General features: G+C 36.1%; 1 protein-coding gene across 6 annotated transcripts in view; it reads right to left on the bottom strand.

Moving 5' to 3' along the window:
* HNF4G (hepatocyte nuclear factor 4 gamma) overlaps nucleotides 1-21178 on the bottom strand; it is a 123404-nt gene that overhangs the window by 9053 nt on the left and 93173 nt on the right. For 4 of the 6 annotated variants that reach the window (XM_087864796.1, XM_045810129.2, XM_045810130.2 and 1 more), the window contains 5 exons: nucleotides 15204-15375; nucleotides 10748-10842; nucleotides 7339-7445; nucleotides 4977-5132; nucleotides 1889-1976 (listed from right to left, as the gene is read on the bottom strand). In XM_087864796.1, the coding sequence (XP_087720922.1) occupies nucleotides 1889-1976; nucleotides 4977-5132; nucleotides 7339-7445; nucleotides 10748-10842; nucleotides 15204-15349 (592 nt within the window). In that variant the 5' untranslated portion in view covers nucleotides 15350-15375. Of the gene's footprint in view, nucleotides 1-1888; nucleotides 1977-4976; nucleotides 5133-7338; nucleotides 7446-10747; nucleotides 10843-15203; nucleotides 15376-18304; nucleotides 18490-21178 lie in introns of all 6 variants that reach the window. The other 2 variants (XM_045810128.2, XM_087864794.1) reach the window with 1 other exon arrangement.

Genomic DNA, 21178 nt, shown 5'->3' on the forward strand with positions numbered 1-21178 from the left:
ATGTCGGTTATCTATTAGTGTCTTACTCATTAATGAGCATAACACAAACCTAAAGAAAATTTCCTGCTTACACTGGATAAAAATAGGACTCCTTTAGTGGTCTAGGTGTATGTAGCTGTACCAACTCTCTAGACACAATTTTAACAAGTCTAAGTAGATGAATTCAAGGAAGTTCAGAAATTGGATAGAGACTAGACTACCTAATCCTCAAGGACGTTCTAATTTAGAAAGTCTCTGGCTATAATGACAATAATGACAAAAGCTCCTAAGATAACAGCTAGATTGTTATTTTCTGGTTTTATAAAAAGCAGAATATTCTGAATTCTTTGACCGCAAGCAAAGACAATCTTCAGTGTAACAGCATGTGCAAAAGAACTAAAAAAAATGTAGCCTTGCTCTTGTTATGAAAAGGTAGTTTACCTAATTATTCAAGGTAAAACAATTTAGAATTAGGTAGCAAAGACATTTGGGCTTTTAGGTATATTGTATTCAAATCTATAACGAGAACAGTATTATCGCAGTCTTCTAAATGCAAGAGAGTGTTTAATGGCATCTAAAGCGTAGTCTCTGTAGTCACATTATGTGGTTTAGAATCCTGGCTCTATCCCTTACTAGCTTTGTGACCTTAGGGAAACCTTCTCTGACTGCATTTCTTCACCTATGGAATAACAGTACCCACCCTTTAGGGTTATCATGAGGATTACATGCGAGTGTGTATTTACATGCAAAGCACTTGGAACAACGCATCTTATAGAGTACGTCCTCAACAAATATTAGCTATTGTTATATTGCATTCAATTTATTTCTATTTTGGGACGTAACATCTATCACAGAAACAGAATAAACAATCTGGTCATCATTTCAGATCATCAGCCAGAGAGAGGTTGAGGTAATAATCAGAGGGATCCCAACTCTCTCAACAAGAAACCTAAATTAAAAGGTAAGTAAGGTGAGGGGATTGGAACAATTACTTAAGAAAAACAAAAGCTTTCCCTTTGTGTCTTATCCCCCCACTCAACTTGCCATCCTACTTTGCCTCTTCCAGCACTGCTACTTCACTATCAGAATTCTTCGACACAGTCACCAAATTATTTTTTTTTAACTTGGGATTTTGCATCACACTGTAAGCAATGATAGCAGAGGAAATAAACAAGTTCCTTGAAAGTATATAAAACAATATAATTACAAGTATGAAGTAGACATTGAGGGAGTGTGAAACAACAGACTCCATTAACGTAGTCAAGTAAATCTCTAATTCTTTGTCCTGATATGATTTAAACATATTTCTATATTTCATTTATTGAGCAACATCTCTCTTTTATCTTTAAATCTTTCTCCCCCAGTTTTATTGAGAAATCATTGACATACAGCACTGTGTAAGTTTAAGGTATACAGGACTATGGTTCAATGTACATATATCGTGAAATGATTACCACAATAGGTTCAGCTAATATCCATCTTCTCAATGATACAACAAAAACAGAAGGAAAAAAAGATCCCCTTGTGATGAAAATCCTTAGGATTTACTCTCTTAACAACTTCCCCACATATTACCCAGCAGTGTTAGCTCTAGGCACCATGTCGTATGCTGTATCCCTAGTACTTATTTAACTTCTAACTGGAAGTTTGTACCTTTTGACCACATTCTCCAATTCTTCTTTTTAAATCTTAATGCACCCTAAACGTCTCAAGGCCCTCTAAACTTCATTGCAATCAAGTCAAGGAAAGATAGGGCCTTGAGTGAGGACACAATCAATTAAATCCAATTTGTGAAGTGAGAGTACCATTTGACAGCATCTATGAATGCCTGGTACATACAGAATAGATCCTGTGTAAGGATGAAGCATGCATAATATCTTCTTAAATTAAAAAAAAAAAAAAAACTTACCCAAAAGCAAAATATCTTTATACACCATGGATCTCTTCGTAGCTCCAAGCAGTAAATGTTCCCCTGCGTGAGCTCTCAACAGTGCCACCTTAATGAAAAATTTCAAGTTTAACAATTAATTATAAAATATAATGATTAAAAGATGGTATAATATGTGTCTGATTAACTCACTGTTCTTTAAGCCTGGGACATTTTTTTTTTTGTTTTAATAAACTATAATATTCATAGATACTCACCATCATTAGGCCTTCTATTTTTCTACTTTAGCATGTCAATAGTTTTACTTTTCAAAATTTCTAAAACTTCCAAGTCAATAGAATGTAAACAAACCAACGACAACAACAAAAAAAGCAGAACAAAAAAGCAGAAAGAGAAGTGTTTTGGAATGAAATAGAATCAAACAAACCAGAGTTCAAATCCTGACTTGGCCACATACTATCTGTTTAACCTTAGATAAGCTAACCAGTATGTTTGGGACTCATTTGTTTTCATCTACCAAATGGAGGCAGTGATAAAAATCTCAAAGCGTAGTCATGAGGACTACATAAGAAAATATATGTAAAACACACTCCGTTACATGTAATAAACTGAAGCAAAAGCAAGCACTCGTGACATACTGAGAAGGGGATGGATGATCTGCTTGCTGACACTTTCTAGATTGAGCCTCTAGCTCTTTGCACTAAGCTCTCAACTGAGCTCTATGCATATGCTCGATTGCCTACTTAACACTACCACCAGGAAGAAGAGGAAGCATTCCAAATACAACACATCAAAGTAATGTGTCTCCGACATCGTCATCATCTTAGTAAATGGCCCCATCATCCAAAATGCTTGTTGACGTCAGAAACAAGAGTCCACTTTGATTCCTTTCTCATTGGACAGCAAATCCGGTGCTGCTTCGCCGTTGCTACCACCCACCCCAGCCGGAGCCTTCGCCATTCTTCATCTTGCCCGCCACGATGCCCTTCACTGAGCTAACAGGTACTCCTGCTTCCTGTCTTGTTCCTCCATCCTAAATCCTTCTTGACAGGGCTTCCCAGAAAATACTTGTAAAATAATAAGCACTTAATAGCACTCTGAAAACTCTTCTGGTTCCTTATTGTCTTTATAATAAAACCCAAACTCCTTAACCGTGGTCACACAGGTTGATAGCTCAATGCTTTGCCCCCCACCCACTTCTCTGGTTTCATCTTGCGACATATCTTGCTCACTTTTCTCCAGGCTCGTTATTCCTACTTGCCTCAGAACCTCTGAACATGATGTTCCTGTCCCCGGAATGCTTTGTCCCCAGATCTTGGCATGCCCGGCCCCTTGTCATTCAGGTCTCAGGAAAAATCTCTGATCTCCAACTTAATGTATGTCTTACCATTCCACCCCAGTCATTCTCCAACTCATTCCATTCTATTTTATAGAACTTATCCCCACCTAGAATTAACTTACTCATAATCTGTATATTTTTTATTGTCTGTCTCTCCCAAATAGAGTGCAAACTTTATGAGAATAGTGACGCAAACTGTATTTTTATTGCCAAATCCTCGCAGTTCCTAAAACTGAAATGTAGTCCTACTAAATATTTGTTTGATGAATTTTCTGAGTGAATTTCACTGATCTAGGATCAGTTTTAAACACTGTTAAGTGGAGATAATAACATTTATGCCAGAGCTCTTGAGAGGATTAAATAAAATAACATAATATATAATTCAACTAAAAGCTACTTCTCTCGTGTCTTAACCACGATGGACATTTGCCAATCCATGGCTATTAACGTTATGTTGTTAGTATTCAAGTGTCATTTAGTAAATAAAAACTCTTTTTGACAGGTTACTGAATTTTAATTTTCCAGTTTTTAAATCATTGCCTTCATACACAAGTCAGCAACTTTTAAAGAGGAGTGATAATAAAAATATAAAACTGATAAATAACATAACCTTACTTATATGGCTCGGGGTGAGACACGTATGTTTTAGCAATTTAGCATTATTCACTCTGAAACAACCTTCTGAGCCAAGCTATCTTTATGATATGTCAATAACCATGACTCAGACCAGGAAGGCAGTTGCAGAACATTTTAAGAATGATTTCAGATTTCATAGCACTTTTTTGTTGTTGTTCGCCATGTGAAATGCTGTCTTAGGAATATAACTGCTGACTTCCTATGATCACTTTTCATCCTGGTTGTGTAAATATTTTGCCCTTCTTGGATTTTTAAATATTCATGCACCTTTCCCTCTGATTGTTTCTTTGTTTTTGTGTATTAGTGGTAAAGAGCACCGGTCAGAGTGTAAAAATTTACACTGGGTATAATACATACCATGGTTTACTCAATGTGGGGAATTAAAAACTTTCAAATTACTTGCATCTACAAAATATTATTAACTACTTAGATGGAAGCATTCAAAATGAATCTGAAGCTAATAACCTAATTTTTATAGACTAGGAAATTAAAATTCTTAACTATTAATTAAAATGTCTTAAGGTATATTTGACAAAATATGAAGATGTATGTATGTAATAGGAAAAGATTACTGTATCTGATTCTATTTCTCTGTAGATTTCAAGAGTATGATTCTAGAGACATTTTTGCCAGACCTATTATTTTTATACAGTAAATGCCAGAATAAAACTGATGGCATGAAAGGCAAAATTTTATGTTAATTGCATAAAGTGCCTACAAAGACACCAGCAGCCTATGTAGTTTCTGTGTCGGAGTGGTCTGGTATTTCAGTGGAATTTTATATGGCACCTCCCATAAACACCAAGACACAATAGTATACCATTTGCCTCCCAGATATTTATTCTGCCAATACTTTTCCCACAATGGCAGTTCCTTGTTATCTGTTTTTCTTCTTCACTTAAGCTTTTTAAACTCCAAGAGGGAAGAACCGTATCTTCCTCAACTTCACCCAATAAATAAGTTGGCAGGACCCCTAAAATAGAAGTTGAACAGTTGTGCCTCTTGAGAGAACAAGGTGAACTGAACCTTTGTTAAATATGGTCAATGTATTATCAATATAATTTAAAAAACACAAAAACATAGCCAAGTCAAAAACACATTTCCAAAAGCATTCATAAAATCTTTTAACTCTACCTGGTCGTCCAGAGGTAGCTCACAGAAGGCGGGGATATATTTAGCCCATTCCACCAAGACTAAGAGCTGTTGTTTCATAGATTCACAGACATCACTGATACTTGCAATTTTCTTCACATTTATGTCAGTGCTTGCACCGGGGCTTGAGACTGAGATCTAGCATGAAGAAGATCACATTAATTTATCATTTAAAATAACACACAAGCAGTCTTTCCTCTCTTTCTCTGACTGGAATAAGTAAACAGCTTTGAAGTGGACACTCTCATTGTCACAGTATCTTGAGATGTACAAAACACTTTAAAATTGAGAAAAAACATACATAGGAGTACAAGCTAAACTGGAAACATTCACTGCACAGTTCCATGCTCTGGGAGCAGTACCTTGTTTTTACTGGCAAAACTGTAAAATAAGTTGCTCAACTTTCAGGATTTTCCTAATTCAAAATGACTACACAAAAAGATACACCATAGTCACATGAAATACGCTCTGTGATTTTATTTTTATGAAGAAAATGCTTCCCGTGGATACACTTTACCAAACTGGGGGGAAAAGACTTAGAAGAGAAGCCAGAACTAGTGATGTTGCTGCATGAAATGGAAGCCCATCAAAATAAAACTAAGAAACCAACTTTTGAGTCAGCAACATTGAAAAGCTTAACCTGTAATGAAAAAATTTTCAAATTATATATAATTTTGAACTACATAAAATATAAGTGGTTTTAAAATGCTTTTCTGCTAAAAACTGCTTTCTAAAAGTTCTTATGAACAATTTTTGAACATGCGTGTGTGTGCACCTGTCTTTCTACGTGTATGTTTATTTCTTCACAGCTTCCCTTAAAGCCATTCTGTAAATGCTGGATAGGATCATCAAGTAATCTTCAAGGACTAATGATAATGGTGATGTTAGCCTCGTCATATCACCCTCGTGCTATCAAAAATGAAAGCAGTTGCACTGACTCATTATAGAACCTGATAAATAGTTATTTCATAATTTTTTATAACAGAAAAATATCACTAACTTTTCTAGGGGCAATGCTAAAATAAACTGTCTTCAAAAGTTTCCTCATCTGCTTCTTTTTTTTTTTTTTTAACATTGACCAGTTTATTATAAAGAATGCAATTCAGGAAAAGCCAAATGGAAGAAATACATAGAATAAGGTAGGTAGGCAGGGGTGTGGAGTGGTGCAGAGCTTCCGGGCCCTCTCTGGGGAAAATCACTTTTCCAGAATATTAATGTGTTCACTAAACTGTTGTTCAAGATTTTTTTTTTTTTAAGATTTTATTTATTTATTTGACAGAGATAGAGACAGCCAGCGAGAAAGGGAACACAAGCAGGGTGAGTGGGAGAGGAAGAAGCAGGCTCATAGCGGAGGAGCCTGTCAAGAGTTTTTATAACCTGGTTTTCAGCCCCCTCCCCTCACAGATAGCCAGTGAGTAGGGATGAAATTTCCAATCCTTGAATCACAATTTGGTTTTTCTGGTGACTAGCCACATTCTGATGCCATTTGTGGGACCCGCCCTAAGTCACCTCATTAGCATAAACTCTGGAGAGGTCTGTTGGAGATTTTATGACTAACAAAAAGCTCTCTTATCACTCAGGAAATTGCAAGGATTTTAGCCCCCCCCCCCCCTTTTTTTAAAGTAGGCTCCACGCCCAGTGTGGAGCCCAACATGGGCCATGAGTTCACAACCCTGAGATCAAGACCTGAGCTGAGATCAAGAGCCAGATGTTCAACCAACTGAGCCACCCAGGCGCCCTTTTTCATTTGATTCTTAAATGATTTATTTTTATGTATATAACTAATGACAGACTTTTTAAACTTTGGAACTGATATTCTCATTCTAGAAATTTAAAATAATAAACTCCTTCTCCATTGGTTTCTGGATTCTGGGATCTTCCCCTTAAATACTTGTTTCCAAAGCAGATGCCAAGGTGAATTCTTGAGTTCAGAAACCATTTTCATGGAAGGAAGCTCTGATGATAGGTCTCAGCCACGCTCCCCAAGAGTCACAGTAACTGACTTTACAGATTTCATCAGTAGAGCAAGCTACTGCCCCAGAGGACTGTGCTGTGCACTCAGTATTTTAAATCAGCCTTTGGACAAACTTTTATTTCAGAACATTAGACTGACATATATCATATTTCTCTGTTTAAAAACAGGAAGTTGTCCAGGAAAAGTCCAAATTAAAGTTAATAGTCCACCTAATATTTTCAAAGTAAAACTGTGATTTATTTTAGAAATGAGCCCATTTAAGTGAACTTAATGAGTTCACAACTTAATGAATTCCATTATTTTCGAATTACGCCTAAATAGACATTTGATTCTGCTGCACAGGACTGGCTGCTGGAGGGGGGCAGGTACCTGGCGAGACCGAACTTCGGCTTGTGCCAATGTGTTAATGGAGGGGATGTTGCTGCCGTCAAATGTGCTTCTTCTGGTGCTGATTCTGTCGCGTTCATTCTGCACAGCTAGGGGAGAAAAGCACAGTATTCACCGGTCAGTTCTCTTCAATACGTGTCAGGAAATACAGCGTAGAGTTGTTTTGTTTTGTTTTTTTTTTTTAAGATTTTATTTATTTATTTGACAGAGAGAGAAACAGCCAGCGAGAGAGGGAACACAAGCAGGGGGAGTGGGAGAGGAAGAAGCAGGCTCATAGCGGAGGAGCCTGATGTGGGGCTTGATCCCATAACGCCAGGATCACGCCCTGAGCCGAAGGCAGATGCTTAACGACTGCGCCACCCAGGCGCCCCGCAGTGTAAAGTTTAAAAGTAATAGTATAAAAAGTAAGAAGGGGTTGAGGGGCAGAGGGGGAAGTATGGGATGACTGAGGATATTTTTCATTCTGCACCACTTTTATAAAGGAGAAGGCCAGGCCTGTCATTAGAGCTCATAAAAGACTGCCTTTTGAAACTTCACGATCGCAGGCGTGTCGGAAAGTGTTGTGTCAGTCAGCTCGACCATGCAGTATCTGTAATACGATGGCCTTCCATTCCCTCAAAGTTAATAAAACTGAAAGATAAGTAGAGGGAGAGTATCGCCTGTGAGACTGACCAAGTCAAAGAGTATATGCACCATCAGAAGATATGAATCATAGACTTTGAAACTTCCATTTTTTTTTCTAAAACACCAGCAGAAATGGAAAGTGCATTTATTTAGTTAAGGTGATTTTAAGCTTGCAAGCTCACGATCTCTTATGAAACAATGTCCTCGGGACAGTTAACAAACATTAATAAAGCGAAAGTTGCAGGAAGGGGTGTCTCCTGAGGAGACTGAGGTTTGAACATCAGCATTTTGGAAAGGTGAAGACATCTTAAATATCATATAAAAAGCTTCTAGGAGAGAGCTAGATCTACTTGTTTCAGAAAGGAAAGGGAAAGTAATGTGTGTTCTTAAATTCCTTATTGAAAACTACATTTTATTTTATTTATTTATTTTTTAAAGATTTTATTTATTTATTTGACAGAGAGAGACAGAGCACAAGTAGGGGGAACAGCAAGCAGACGGAGAGGGAGAAGCAGGCTCCCCACTGAGCAGGGGCCCGATGTGGGGCTCCATCCCAGGACCCTGAGATAATGACCTGAGCCAAAGGCAGACGCTTAACTGACTGATGCACCCAGGCTTCCCGAAAACTACATGTGAAATACAAGGAAAAGTTAGAGAGGGAGTATTACCTTGTGTATTTGTCATATAAAGAATAATATAAGTCAAATATCAAAGTTAGATTTATTTATTTACTTATTTTCTAAAGATTTATTTCTTTATTTTGAGAGAGGGAGTGAAGGAGTGTAGAAGTGGGAAGGACAGAGGGAGAAAGAGACAGAATCTCAAGCAGAGTCCATGCTTAGCATGGGGTCTGACGTGGGGCTCAATCCTAGGACCATGAGCCAAAATCAAGAGTCTGATCCTAAACAGACTGAGCCATCCAAGTGCCCCTCAACGTTAGATTTTAAAACTTAGGAGATAAATGTATCTTCTGTTAACCAGAAAGAATGAACAAGGCCTGTAGCACCTAAATTATTTAGACCAGCGCTCTACTCTGTTCTGTTGGAGAGAGAAGACATAAAACTATTACAATTTTTTATGCAATTATTCTTTTATTAAAGAGATGCACCGATTTCTATGCCAAAATCTACTATCTACCCCAAACTTACTATTAACTATCAACTCATTAGTTTGGAAGAGAAAATACTGGACCTTTGCCTTTAAGAGTGAGCAGTGTTTAAGCTGGGAATGAATCGTTAATATTTTATCTTAAAATCATATTTACTGGTAGCTTACTCTTTTTTTCCCCACAGAAACTATCATTGATTTTTAGCCTAAACTGACTCATATGGAAATGCTATGTGGAGATAAAAAATTAAAATGTAAACTATGCTTTTCTGAATTTCATTTACATGATCAATCCTTAGAAACACACCAAAAGTTATTGTGATCATCTGTAATCTTCTTACTGCTATCATTTTTGACAGAAAATCATGTTTATATAGGTTTCTATCCAACTAGCCTTGATATTATGTTATTACTGTAAATAAGAGAAATATATCTCCTTCGAAACCCAAAAGTTATTTCCTAATCTATTTAGAAAAAACTAATGCATTATTCTATGAATGGTAGGAGACATAATTTAACTATTTTTAAAAGTAATTTTCTTTCAAAGCCTGTGAACACTTAAAGGAAATAGAGGATTGTGACTTCCTTACACTTTTGTAGGAGTGGTGCTGGGGTTCAAATAGAAATAGATGAAATTGATTGCAAAGTATGTAATTAATCCCATAAACTATTAAATATGCCATTAGAAATAAGTCAGTTTGTAATGACAAAGTGCTTCTCCTTTAATTTTATAAACTTTATTTTGCCTTCTTTTGGAGACCAGCAATTGGAATGAAACCAATGGAATTTTGGTCTCTTTAAAATATTGTGACAAAGAAAAAACTAGCTATGTTCAAGATAAGTTTGATATATTTTACATTTCTGTAGTATATTATCTTGATTTAATTTTTTTATGGTCTGTGAAATAGTTCTCAAAAATTCTTTGTATATAATAGGCGCAAGCATATGACCTGATAAGCATAAAATACTGCAGTGGCTTATCCCCTGACAAATGTTTACATGTGTTCAACAGATTTGTTTCCAGATTAACCAAGTTAGAATGTAGGATAATATAATCAGATTATTTACTATGTTTGAAATGAAATTAATGCACACTAAAACAGAGTATCTAGTCCATTGTCTCTATTCCTCAATGGAGTATAAGCTCCCTGAGAGGAAGGGCTCTTCTTTTCTGTTATGTTCACCACTGAAGCCTTAGCATCTGGCACAGTTTTTAGAAAGAAGTGCTCAATAAACACTTGTTAAATAAATGAATCAATGAATAAAAAGTTAATGTTCAATCAATGTTTATGAGATGAACAAAGATATTCAATTATTATTGACAATAAATATGCGTTTAAAAATAGCATTTATAATTTCAACCTTTTAACAGATTTTGCCATTTGTCTTTTGAACAGGATATCAGGTATCCTGATATTATTTAGATAATAATTTTGTTTCCAGGTATAATAGAGTAGTAGAGGTAATAGCGTCTGGAATCAGACAATCATCAAAGACTGGGTGTCAGTGTCCTTGGGTAAATTCTTAAACTCAGGGAATTAACAAATTCTTCATCGAGGAAAATCAGAATTCATGTGAAATGGTTATTGTGATTAAATGAGGATGTATGTATATAACAATATCCATCAATAATTATTATTATTATACTATATATTATTACCTTCTTTTTTCATTCCTGCTCTAAAACACTTTCTTAATCGACAATATCTACATTGATTCCTTTTGTCCTTGTCAACAACACATTGCCGACTGAACCTATAATATCAAAGAAACATACATTAGTTTGCAGAAAACTGTTTCTCAAAAACAGAAAACAAAACAAAAAAAAACATGCACAAATAAACAGATAAAAAGACCTTGCATAAATATGGTCAAATTTGCCCAACAGGAAGAATGTGTAAGAACAATTACTTGCAGCTTTTCCCGTCTAATGGTCAGCATGTACGTGGAAATACAAGCCTTACTTCTCATGCATTCTTTATAATAAAATAAAACTGAATGATATCTGACTTTACACCAGTATACATAGCATAGATTATCACTTCTATCCGGAGTTATGAAAGCCAAACCTAGTTTAAAAATCTTTGGCATGTGAATTCTAATTGCTTATGGTTAAATGAGTTCAACATAATGGAGAATATATCAGAACTTCATTTCCCTGCACTTTCATACTTTTCTCTTTTTAAATATTCTTCTATTAATTTTAAATGTGCCTCACATGAAGTTGAAATTTACTCTAACTGCCAAACCACATGTCCAGAGGTGGGTGAAAACAGCATCTAGAGTATGGTCTCTGCATGACTACGCACTACCTCCCAGCCCCTAAAATGGCTATAATCAGAAAAAAAAAGAAAAAAAAAAAACAGCCAATAACAAGTGTCAATGAGGATGTGGAAAAATTGGAACCTCATACATTGCTTTTGTAATATAAAATGATGCAGCTGCTTGGGAAGAAAGTTTGGCAGTTTTTAAAGAGAAGTTGGACATTAGAGTTACCATATGACCCAGCAATTCCAATCCTAAGTATATACACAAAAGAAAGGAAAACATATGTTCACACAGAAATGTGTACACAAATGTCCAAACCACCATTATTCATAACAGCCAAGACGTAGGGACAACCCAAATGCCTGTCAGCTGACGAACAGAGAAATATAACATGGTACACTTACACAATGCATATTATTGTTTGGCAATAAACGGGAATGGAGAACTGAGACATGCTACAACGTGGATGAACCTTGAAAACATCATTCTAAATGAAACAAGTCAGACACAAAGGCCACATATCGTATACAGGCATACCTGAGAGATACTGCTGTTTTGGTTTCAGACCACCCTAATAACGCTAGTATCATAATTAAGTGAGTCAAATGAAATTTCTTGGTTTCCTAGTGTATATTAAAGTTATGTTTACACTATACCGTAATCTGTAAAGTGTGCAACAGCATTGTCTAAAATAGCAATGTAATACCTTAATTAAAAATACTTTATTGCTAAAAACTGCCAACCATTATCTGAACTTTCAGTGAGCGGTAATCACTGATCACAGATCACCACAACAAATATAATAGTAATGAAAAAGTTTGAATTATTGCAAGAATTACCCAAATGTGACTCACAGACACAAAATGAGCAAATACTGTTGGGAAAATGGTGCCAACAGACTCTCGCTCAATGCAGGGTTGCCACAAACCTTCAATTTGTAAAAAAAAAAAAAAAAAAATACAACATCTGCGAAGCACAATAAAGTGAGGTGTGTCTGTAATTTAATTTATATCAGATGTCCTGAAGAGGCAAATCTATAGAAACAGAAAGTGCATTAGTCATTGCCTGTCACGGGAGGGGAGGGAGTTAGGGGGAATGAGGAGTGACAGCTTAAGAGTAGGAGGTCTCTTTAGAGGGTGACGAAAATGTTCTAAGTTGGTTGTAGTGATGGTTGCACAACTCTGTGAACATACTCAAAACCTGAATTGTACACTTAAAAAAAAAAAAGAGTACAGTCTCTGGAATTAGATGTGAGGTTGATTTCCAGGTCCACCATTCACTCCTGATGGAACGTGGGGATTTTATTTAACATTCCCAAATTAATGTACGGTTGTCAAGTCGGAAGGACTTGCAGTAAAAAGTTGTGTGAATGTACTTCCAAGGCTTTGGGGTAAATATCAATCATATAATAAAATAATACCATTTCTTTAACATTGTATCATAAAATTACCCACATCCACATGTATTGGTCTATCACTGATTATTTGTGGCTGATAATTAATGATGGGAATAAAAGAACCCATCTGGTGATCTATAAAAGAAGATATTTCTTCTAAAAATCATGGGTAGCCACTTCGAACTGACTGACTATAAAGTCTACTATAAAAGAAATGAGCTGGAAGACAGTTATTTTTAGGATGAGGAAAAAAGAATTGTTCACTTGTGAATTCATGGCTTAGGAGACTTCAGGATAGGGAATCCGATTACCAATAAGTACAAAAGGAAAACACACCCAATTAACATTAATGCAAAAATTGAATGACCGTATTAAGCATCTTCTGTGTACAAGATCCTGGTGTAGGGATTAAACAGAGGAATAGGACCTGTCTCCTCCATTCAGGGACACGACGAGTACACATACGACTTCACAAATAGCCATAATAAAGAAAACATGATGTGGGAAGTATCGAAACAGCAATTTAAAGTCTTTGGCAGGGGAAGTCCAACTTCCGTGTGATGGAATAGCTAGAGTAGAAATGAAATTTGTACATCTGAGGAAATGGATAAATTTGAGACCAGCAAAATCTGAGCTTAAAAAACCTTTACGTTCCTACACCCTCATCATTATAATAACTATTTTCCAAATGGAAAATCATAGCATTTGCTTAATACCAAAATATGTAAAGAAGGCTAAGTTGGCAGCAATATTCATGACGGCGAGGTTTAAGGGGTTAAACTGTACATGTGGTGGGAATATTTTTTAAATTCCAAAAGTTGCTATGGGAACACTCCTTTCTCACTTTTCCCATACAGGAAGGGAGGAAATCTTGGAAGCCCACTGTGCTGATATTTTCTGATTCTTAAAACTCCGTTGGATATAGTTGTTTGGATCACACCATTTTTCATGTATGTATTTCATCTTTAACAGAACACGTGACTCAAAGCATATTGTTTACACGCTATTTTGTGTTTATTTTCGCTGTTAATTTTGTAAAAGCACTGAATATGTAATGTAATCATAGAGAAAATGCTCTTAATGAGGGAAATCTATCTGGTTTATTGTTTATATCTCCAGCTTTGATGTACATAAAAGCAAGACCCATCTAAATATATTTTCTTGTTTGTTTATCAAGAAGGTTTTAAAGTAGATGATTGACATTTTTTTTAACCAACTTTAAGCCCTCCTGGAAAAATTACTAGAGAACACTCGTTAGATATTTGTAGAGTTATATATTAACTTTTTCCAGATCCCTAGAAATCAAATAGCATCATATTGTGAGGGAGAGAACGTCTTCCCAAACATCCAGCTTGTTCTTAAAATAACACAGCAATTCTATACATGCTTTTCATCAACACAGCAAGCATTGATATTTTTCTGTTGGCATCAGTCATTTTTTTAATAGTCCATATTTCACATAGGTGTAATCTGCCTTTCAGAACTGTCTTCTGAACACTCAAGGTGGAATATCTAACCCTAACTTGTACTATGATGTTGACTAGGTATTTTTTTGAAAGCCTACTACAAACATGTGACATATACAATATCATTAAATACATTTTAGACAAAACATTAAATTCAATGGCAAAATTGTGGCATGAGAAATACATCTAAAATTTTAAGACTGAAAATTTAATTTCAATCACTGACTTTGACAAGCTACCAAAATCATCCACACTTTTACAGTTTTGTGTAAAAGACTCAGGAGGTAGAGATGTTGAAAAGAAAATCAATCCACAGAAAAATACACAGATTGTGAAACCATTTAAATATAGATTTAAATATGTCCATTGGTACGTGACCATGTGGTAAATCAACAAAGGAACATAAAGAAAAAACAAACACCAAATTTCAGACAGTGGTTACCTCTGGGAGAGAGGAGAGAAACAGAAAGTGACAGAGGAGGCGTGTTCGCTAGAGGCTTCGACTATATTGGTCTAGGTTGGGTAATAAGTATGTGGATTTTTTAAATATATTTTATAAGTCTAAAATGTTTCATAAAAAAGAACCACCTGTGGGAATGCCTCTTGCACACACACCCACATATCCTTACTTTTAACACAGCTTACGGATTTTGTTTGTGGAGTCACAGAATTATGAAAGGTCTGCGTTTTTTTCTCAAGATTTTATTTATTTATTTGAGAGAGAGAGAGCGAGAGAGAGGAAGAGAGCAAGTGAGGGGAGGAGCACAGGGAGAGGGACAAGCAGACTCCACGCTGAGGGGGGAGCCCGACTCAGGCCGCGATCTCAGGACCCCGAGATCATGACCTGAGCCAAAATTAAGAATCGGATGCTTAACTGACCAAGCCACCCAGGTGCCCTAAAAGCTCTGATTTTATTCCCTTACTTCTTGCACACCATTTTGAAGTGCCTCTAAGGATAACTTTCTCAAAAGGAGCAGCTCAAGTACCTGCAGGAATAAACGTGACTCTTGCGTATGCTGCGTCTGAAGAAGCCCTTGCACCCATCACAGCTTGAAGCTCCGTAATGTTTTCCCGTCGCTCTGTCCCCACATATGGCACATAGACAGTTGACACCATTGTCTGCGGTATTCATACTTGTTGTCTCTGGAGCAGAGCTATCTGTTAAAGAAAAAGCAGAGTAGCCTTCAAGTTAATACTAAGTATTTCTTATTTGTATTACCCTACTATTTATTCACAGGCTCAAAACAGTCCCTTCCTTGACCTCTCGGAGCACACCAGTGCTCCCCTTTTAACCACTGGCCACTTCTGCAAGTCTCCATTCCAGCCTTCCCTCTCATATTTCTGAAGATTAAACTTCAGGACACCATAGGTCTCAGTCCCCCCAAAATACACTCTTTCCCAAGGAAAGCTCATCTGGTCCCATGATGTTAAATATCATGTGTATGTGAGAAAATCCCCAGATTTTATCTCTAGCCCTGACATCTTCCATGGGTATCAGTCTGAAATGCCCAAATACCTATTTAACAACTTCGCTTTAAAGTTTAATAGGAATTGCAAATCCTCAAACTCATTCTTCCTTCAGTCTTCCTTATGTCAGTCAGTCAATGGTACCATCCAGTACCTAGGATCAATAACCTGGTGGTCTTCATTGTTCATATCCAATCTAACAGTAAGTCCATATTTGAAATACATATCGAATCCACAACTTTTCACCCTTTTACCATAGCCACCCTTATCCAATCAACTATAATCTTTCCCCTAGATTACTGCAATAGCCTCTTATCTCATTTTTCTGTTTCCACCCTTGCTCCCCTACTGTTTATTACCCCAAAGTGCTCTTGGAATAAGAAATTCACATCATATTAGCCTTCTGTCCCTAACCCTCAAAAACAGAATAAAGCCTTCGCATCTTAGGCTTGCTGAAAGCCTTGTGTGATAAAGCCTCCCCCCCCCACCTCTCTGACCCCATTACTTGGTATGACTTTCCACCCTGTTCATTGTTCAACAATGTTGCCATTTTAACCCCCTTGGAGTCTGCTCCCCTCTCAGAATCTTTACACTTGCTATTCCTTCTGCCTCCAAGGAAAGTTCTTCCTCAATGATGTCTTTGAGCTGGCTATCTGATTTCTGCTCCAATCTCTCACTTGCTGTGAAAAATTCTCTGAACACACATCTAAAAGTCACCCCTCATCTGCCCTTCAAGCAGAATCTAGAACCCTGATTATTTTTTAAATAATTACTTCATTTTAAAAAATTGTATTATGTACTAGTCTGTTCATTTACCACCCCCTTTCCCTACAGAATATAAACTTCATGATGTTAGAGAACTTAGATCTGTTGTACGCACCCCTGTCTTCCAGCTCTCAGAACTGTGCCTGAAATAAAGTACGCATCTAATCCATAGATTCCTCTTTTGAAGGAAGAGGTTTAAAAAACTCCACATAAATATATTTAAATACTCCTTAAAGGAATTAATATTATTGATTACATCTTTTAAAAAGTCTGTACGGACTCAAAAGACATTGAATATATAAGGTAATATATTAAAAATCATCATAAAATTGCACGATAATATAAACACAATAACAATTCATCATATCTTGAATATAACAAAAGATAAAATTAAAGGCTGTCATGTACCAATTATATTCCATGAAAACACACATATTCTACTTACTAACACTTCTGAATAGACAGACATTACCATATATAATTTCGTCAGGTTAAGAAAAACCTTAACAAGAATATGTTTAAGGGTTAATCACGTGATGCTATACAGTCTGAAGTTAGGAATTTTTCTTTTTGGTAACGTAAACAAAATAGATATTAGAAATATGACAGTTAGAAGGGTTAGGATGGATTGTATTCTAGATTTATGGAAAGAGCAAAAAAATTCAACGCTTGCTTCCAGTTTAATGCCATACGTACATATTGTTAACAACATTATCACAAAACAAGTTAGACAACACAAAAGCCAGTTGTGTTAAATATTTATGCTAAATCTGTCCTTATTTAGTAATATACAGTCTTTTAAAAAATCATGATTTTCTGGAGACAAATATACTCTTAAATATTTCTAATCAAATCTAAGGAATAAAAATACTGACTTCCTAAGATTTGCACTACTGGATTTTTTCAATTCTTTTTGTGCTAAAATTTCAGAATTCATCTTCTGGGGATTAAAAAAAATCTTCCCACTAATAAGCTATCGTTTATTATAAATATAATGAGAACAGCAGTTGTAAAACTGAGGAGCATAGAAGAACATTACCATCCTGAGTACAAGATACATTCTCAGTCCTGAACTACACACACACACACACACACACACACACACACGCACGCACACACGCACACACATGTTTTTCAAAGTATACATAATTACTAGATTTGAGGTGTTCTAACAATTGTAAGTAATCTTGGACACGATTTTTACTTGGAAAAAACCTAAATACAAAGTCAACATAAACTGTATTATAGAAAGACATGAACTCTAAACAATTCATGCCTTATTTAAAGTTAAAAAGTTACAGTAGATAAATACCAAGAGCTTTGTGAGGCTAAACATTAGCTTGTCAAGTAGTACGGTTATAATATGAGCCTTTCTTTCCTTTCATATTGTGTTCAGTGCAAAAACTTACAGCAATTTTAAATGCAGTTTCTCATCAGCAGCCATCGAGGACTGAAATGACAGGAGGAGGCACCAGTTAAAGCCTCCAGCGTTCTGTATGTCCTTTTAAATACCACATAGAAAACGTACTTCACAGCCGGTCTGCCAATATTACTTACAACTCCGAGTTACAGTAAATAAAGTAACTGCTGAAACTGTTCTTTTTACCTTGACTGGCCCATGACAGAATTCTGAGGTTACTTTATTATGGATAACTAGACTTTTAGAAAGTCTCACCATAAATGAGCCATTAGATTATTAAATTTTGTGAGGAAATTCAAAAGCTCAGATACGTGGTCTCAAAAAGCAAGCCCTGAGTTCTTCAGCCAGAAGACACAGTTACCACCTGGGAAGCTCAGTTCTACCCCTCCCATGATACTTGCTTTCCTTTATGTCTCCAAGCAGATGAGAACTCACCATTTGAATTATACAGAATCTGCATAGTTTCAAACTCCAAGGTTGTGTAAGTTGGGTCCAAAACTTCACTGTAATTTGCCATCTCCATGTCCAGTATCGGTTCCGATACCCTCATCATTGATTTAGAAACACACATACAAGTGCCACCACAGGCCAGCGTGTGTGATGGCTGCTGGGCTTTCAATCTGTGAGTGATAATCCAAAGTTAACTGTTACTGTTAACAGTGACTTCTGTGGGAGGAGCTGTAAAACTGTAAACTCCTCCACAGGCCATATTCTGCTCATTTCTTTCTCTTTTATGGCATACGAAAGCAATTCCTTGTGATAATCTTGGAATGCTTCATGGAATCACCTTATCTGAAGTGCTTAGTGGACGAACATGATTTCCTAAATTGATTCCCAGTAGACAATAAATGATGTCATTAAGTAGTTAAAAATAGAAAAAAGAATCTCTTGGGTTTCAAGTATTTGTGACATGATTAATCCCATGTAAGGGGCTGAAATCACATACCACATGTTCCAAAAGACGGGATTTTACTGTTATAAATTTGATGTCGAGACTGTAAGGTGACACTTAACATAAGCACTTAACGATTTCAATTTTTCTTACTGTACAATAAAGCTAACTTTGTTTATGTTGGGATAAAATATTTGTAATTTGAAATGACAGGGATTTATGATGTATTCCAGTAGACATAACCCTAATATGGCTTAATGTAGTCTCCTTAACAATCTACTTACGAATCTGTGTCCCTTGAATGTTTGTAAACATCCCGAGGACAGAACCACTATAGCTGCTAGTACATTGTAGACATTCTATAAAAAGTGCTACAGGAGCAAGCTTTCATTTCTTGTGACTTCTGATGCTAGTACATTCTAGGTACTGAACAGAAATGAAATTATCCCTAACATGTGTGGATCTACCCAGCCTCCTCATCAACCTTCTAATACTGAGCACCCACGTAACACAGCACACCTTTTACACACACAACGTGACAAGGAACATTTAGAATTTGGGGAACATTTAGAAGATAGTATTCAAAGATTATATTTTACTTCTGAGAATATGTTTATTGATTTTATCTTCCAAGAAAGAATTCCAGTCACATTTACATTATAAAGTCAGAATCTCATGTCCTACATTAGTTAAAGACTATGGCGAAATAATATTTCTTATTCAGTATCTTAATACCGTAAACTTGTGAATATTGTATCTTAGAAATTATTGTATTTTTCATCTGGGAAGTCTGGCCTCTTAAACTCAAAACCATGTGAAGAATTTGTGAAGAAAATAGTGGAGTCATTTTAGCAACCAGATTCACTAAATTGAACAGCGATCACTAGAATAGTTCACCTGCCTTCAAATTCTGTAGCTCTCCTAATTACGAGGATCATATCTGAGGGAAACATTTTAGGGACTGATTCTCTTTAGTGAAGGCTAAATGTACTTATTCAGCTTTTGGAGAAGCGGACAGGCAAGAGAATCCCGTAGTTTTCATTTGCATGAATTACTTCCCACTTGTGGTGAAGTAAACAGACATGTTTCCTGTGTGAACCAAAGGAGTGAATTGGGCATAGCTCACCATCTTTCTCGTCTACATGGTAACTAAACAAGGCTGAGGAAGAGCACCCATAAGAGTGTCCCAACAGAAGGAAAAGAAGAAAAGAAAAAGGTAGAGAGTCATTCATTTATAGGACTCAAAACACTAAGAGGAACGTGGATATAGCTCAGGAGAACAGTGCTGTCATAGTTTACTGTACTACTCCATCCCATGCCCCCCGTGGCATCATTGGATCAGGGCATTTTCCTTGAAGGGGGAAGGGGCTACAGTTCATCTCAGCACAGATCCTCAAGCTGTTATAGCAATTAATCAGAGCTGGCTTTCAAGATGAAACCTGTTTCCCATCCATATTATTGTAAATTAGTTTTTTCAATTTATAGAGTAAAACTTGAGAATTTCCAGAAGATACAGCAGATCCAAATAGCCGGCGTATCTCCTCAAGTGGGCAGTTTGTCTTCGTAATGATGTTCAGATGTGGAAACACCCACAGCATCCAGTCAGTCTCAGTCCAGTGAAGGGAAAACTCTCTTTAGGTTTTATGTTCTCGAAGAAATTACAAAGTACAGTAGAAGTCTTCTTAAGTGCTAGGATTGGTAATTTACTGAACTGGTTCAGAGAATAAAATAATTAAAACAGAATTGTGAAAATGGTGTATCCATTCTTAATAGTGTATTCGACTTAAATGTGTAAATTGCTGCTGTTCTGTTGCACAACCAAGACTTTGTTCGAGTAAGTACCCACTGCTTGTGATTCTTTATTAAATTGTTTGCTTGTATAAATCTCATACACTGCCTTTGATGTCTAGTTGTTTGTTTTTTAATGGAGGAAAAAAGTCAAAGCTATCAGTAAAATCTAAATGTAGAAGCCTATTAGAATTTTATACTTTTTCAAAATATTTTACATATTTTAATCAACTTGCTTTTACCCACTTCCAAAGTATTCCCCTAGGTTTTTATTGGGGGAAAAAATCTCTTTTAACACTCAGGTTTCAGTAAATTTAATGCAATGTTTAACTAAATCGTGATGAAATAACAAGAGCAAATGACATAACCATGCTACATAATAAATACAATTGACCTTTGATAACTATATATAGTTGGTCAGATGGTCAGGGGACATTGCAACATTGTTCACAATAACCAAGATGGAAACAGTATAAATGTCCATAAATGGACGGATAAAGAAAGTGTGCCAGACAATGAAATACTATTCACCCTTAAAAAGGAATAAACTATTGATACATACTACATCATGGATAAACCTTAAAAATATTATGCTAAATAAAATAAGGGAGTCACAGAAAAAGATATTA

This window comes from Ursus americanus, chromosome 9 (genome assembly GCF_024610735.1).
Source record: "Ursus americanus isolate L20-20 chromosome 9, mUrsAme1.1.p, whole genome shotgun sequence".
NCBI classification, from domain to species: Eukaryota; Metazoa; Chordata; class Mammalia; order Carnivora; family Ursidae; genus Ursus; species Ursus americanus.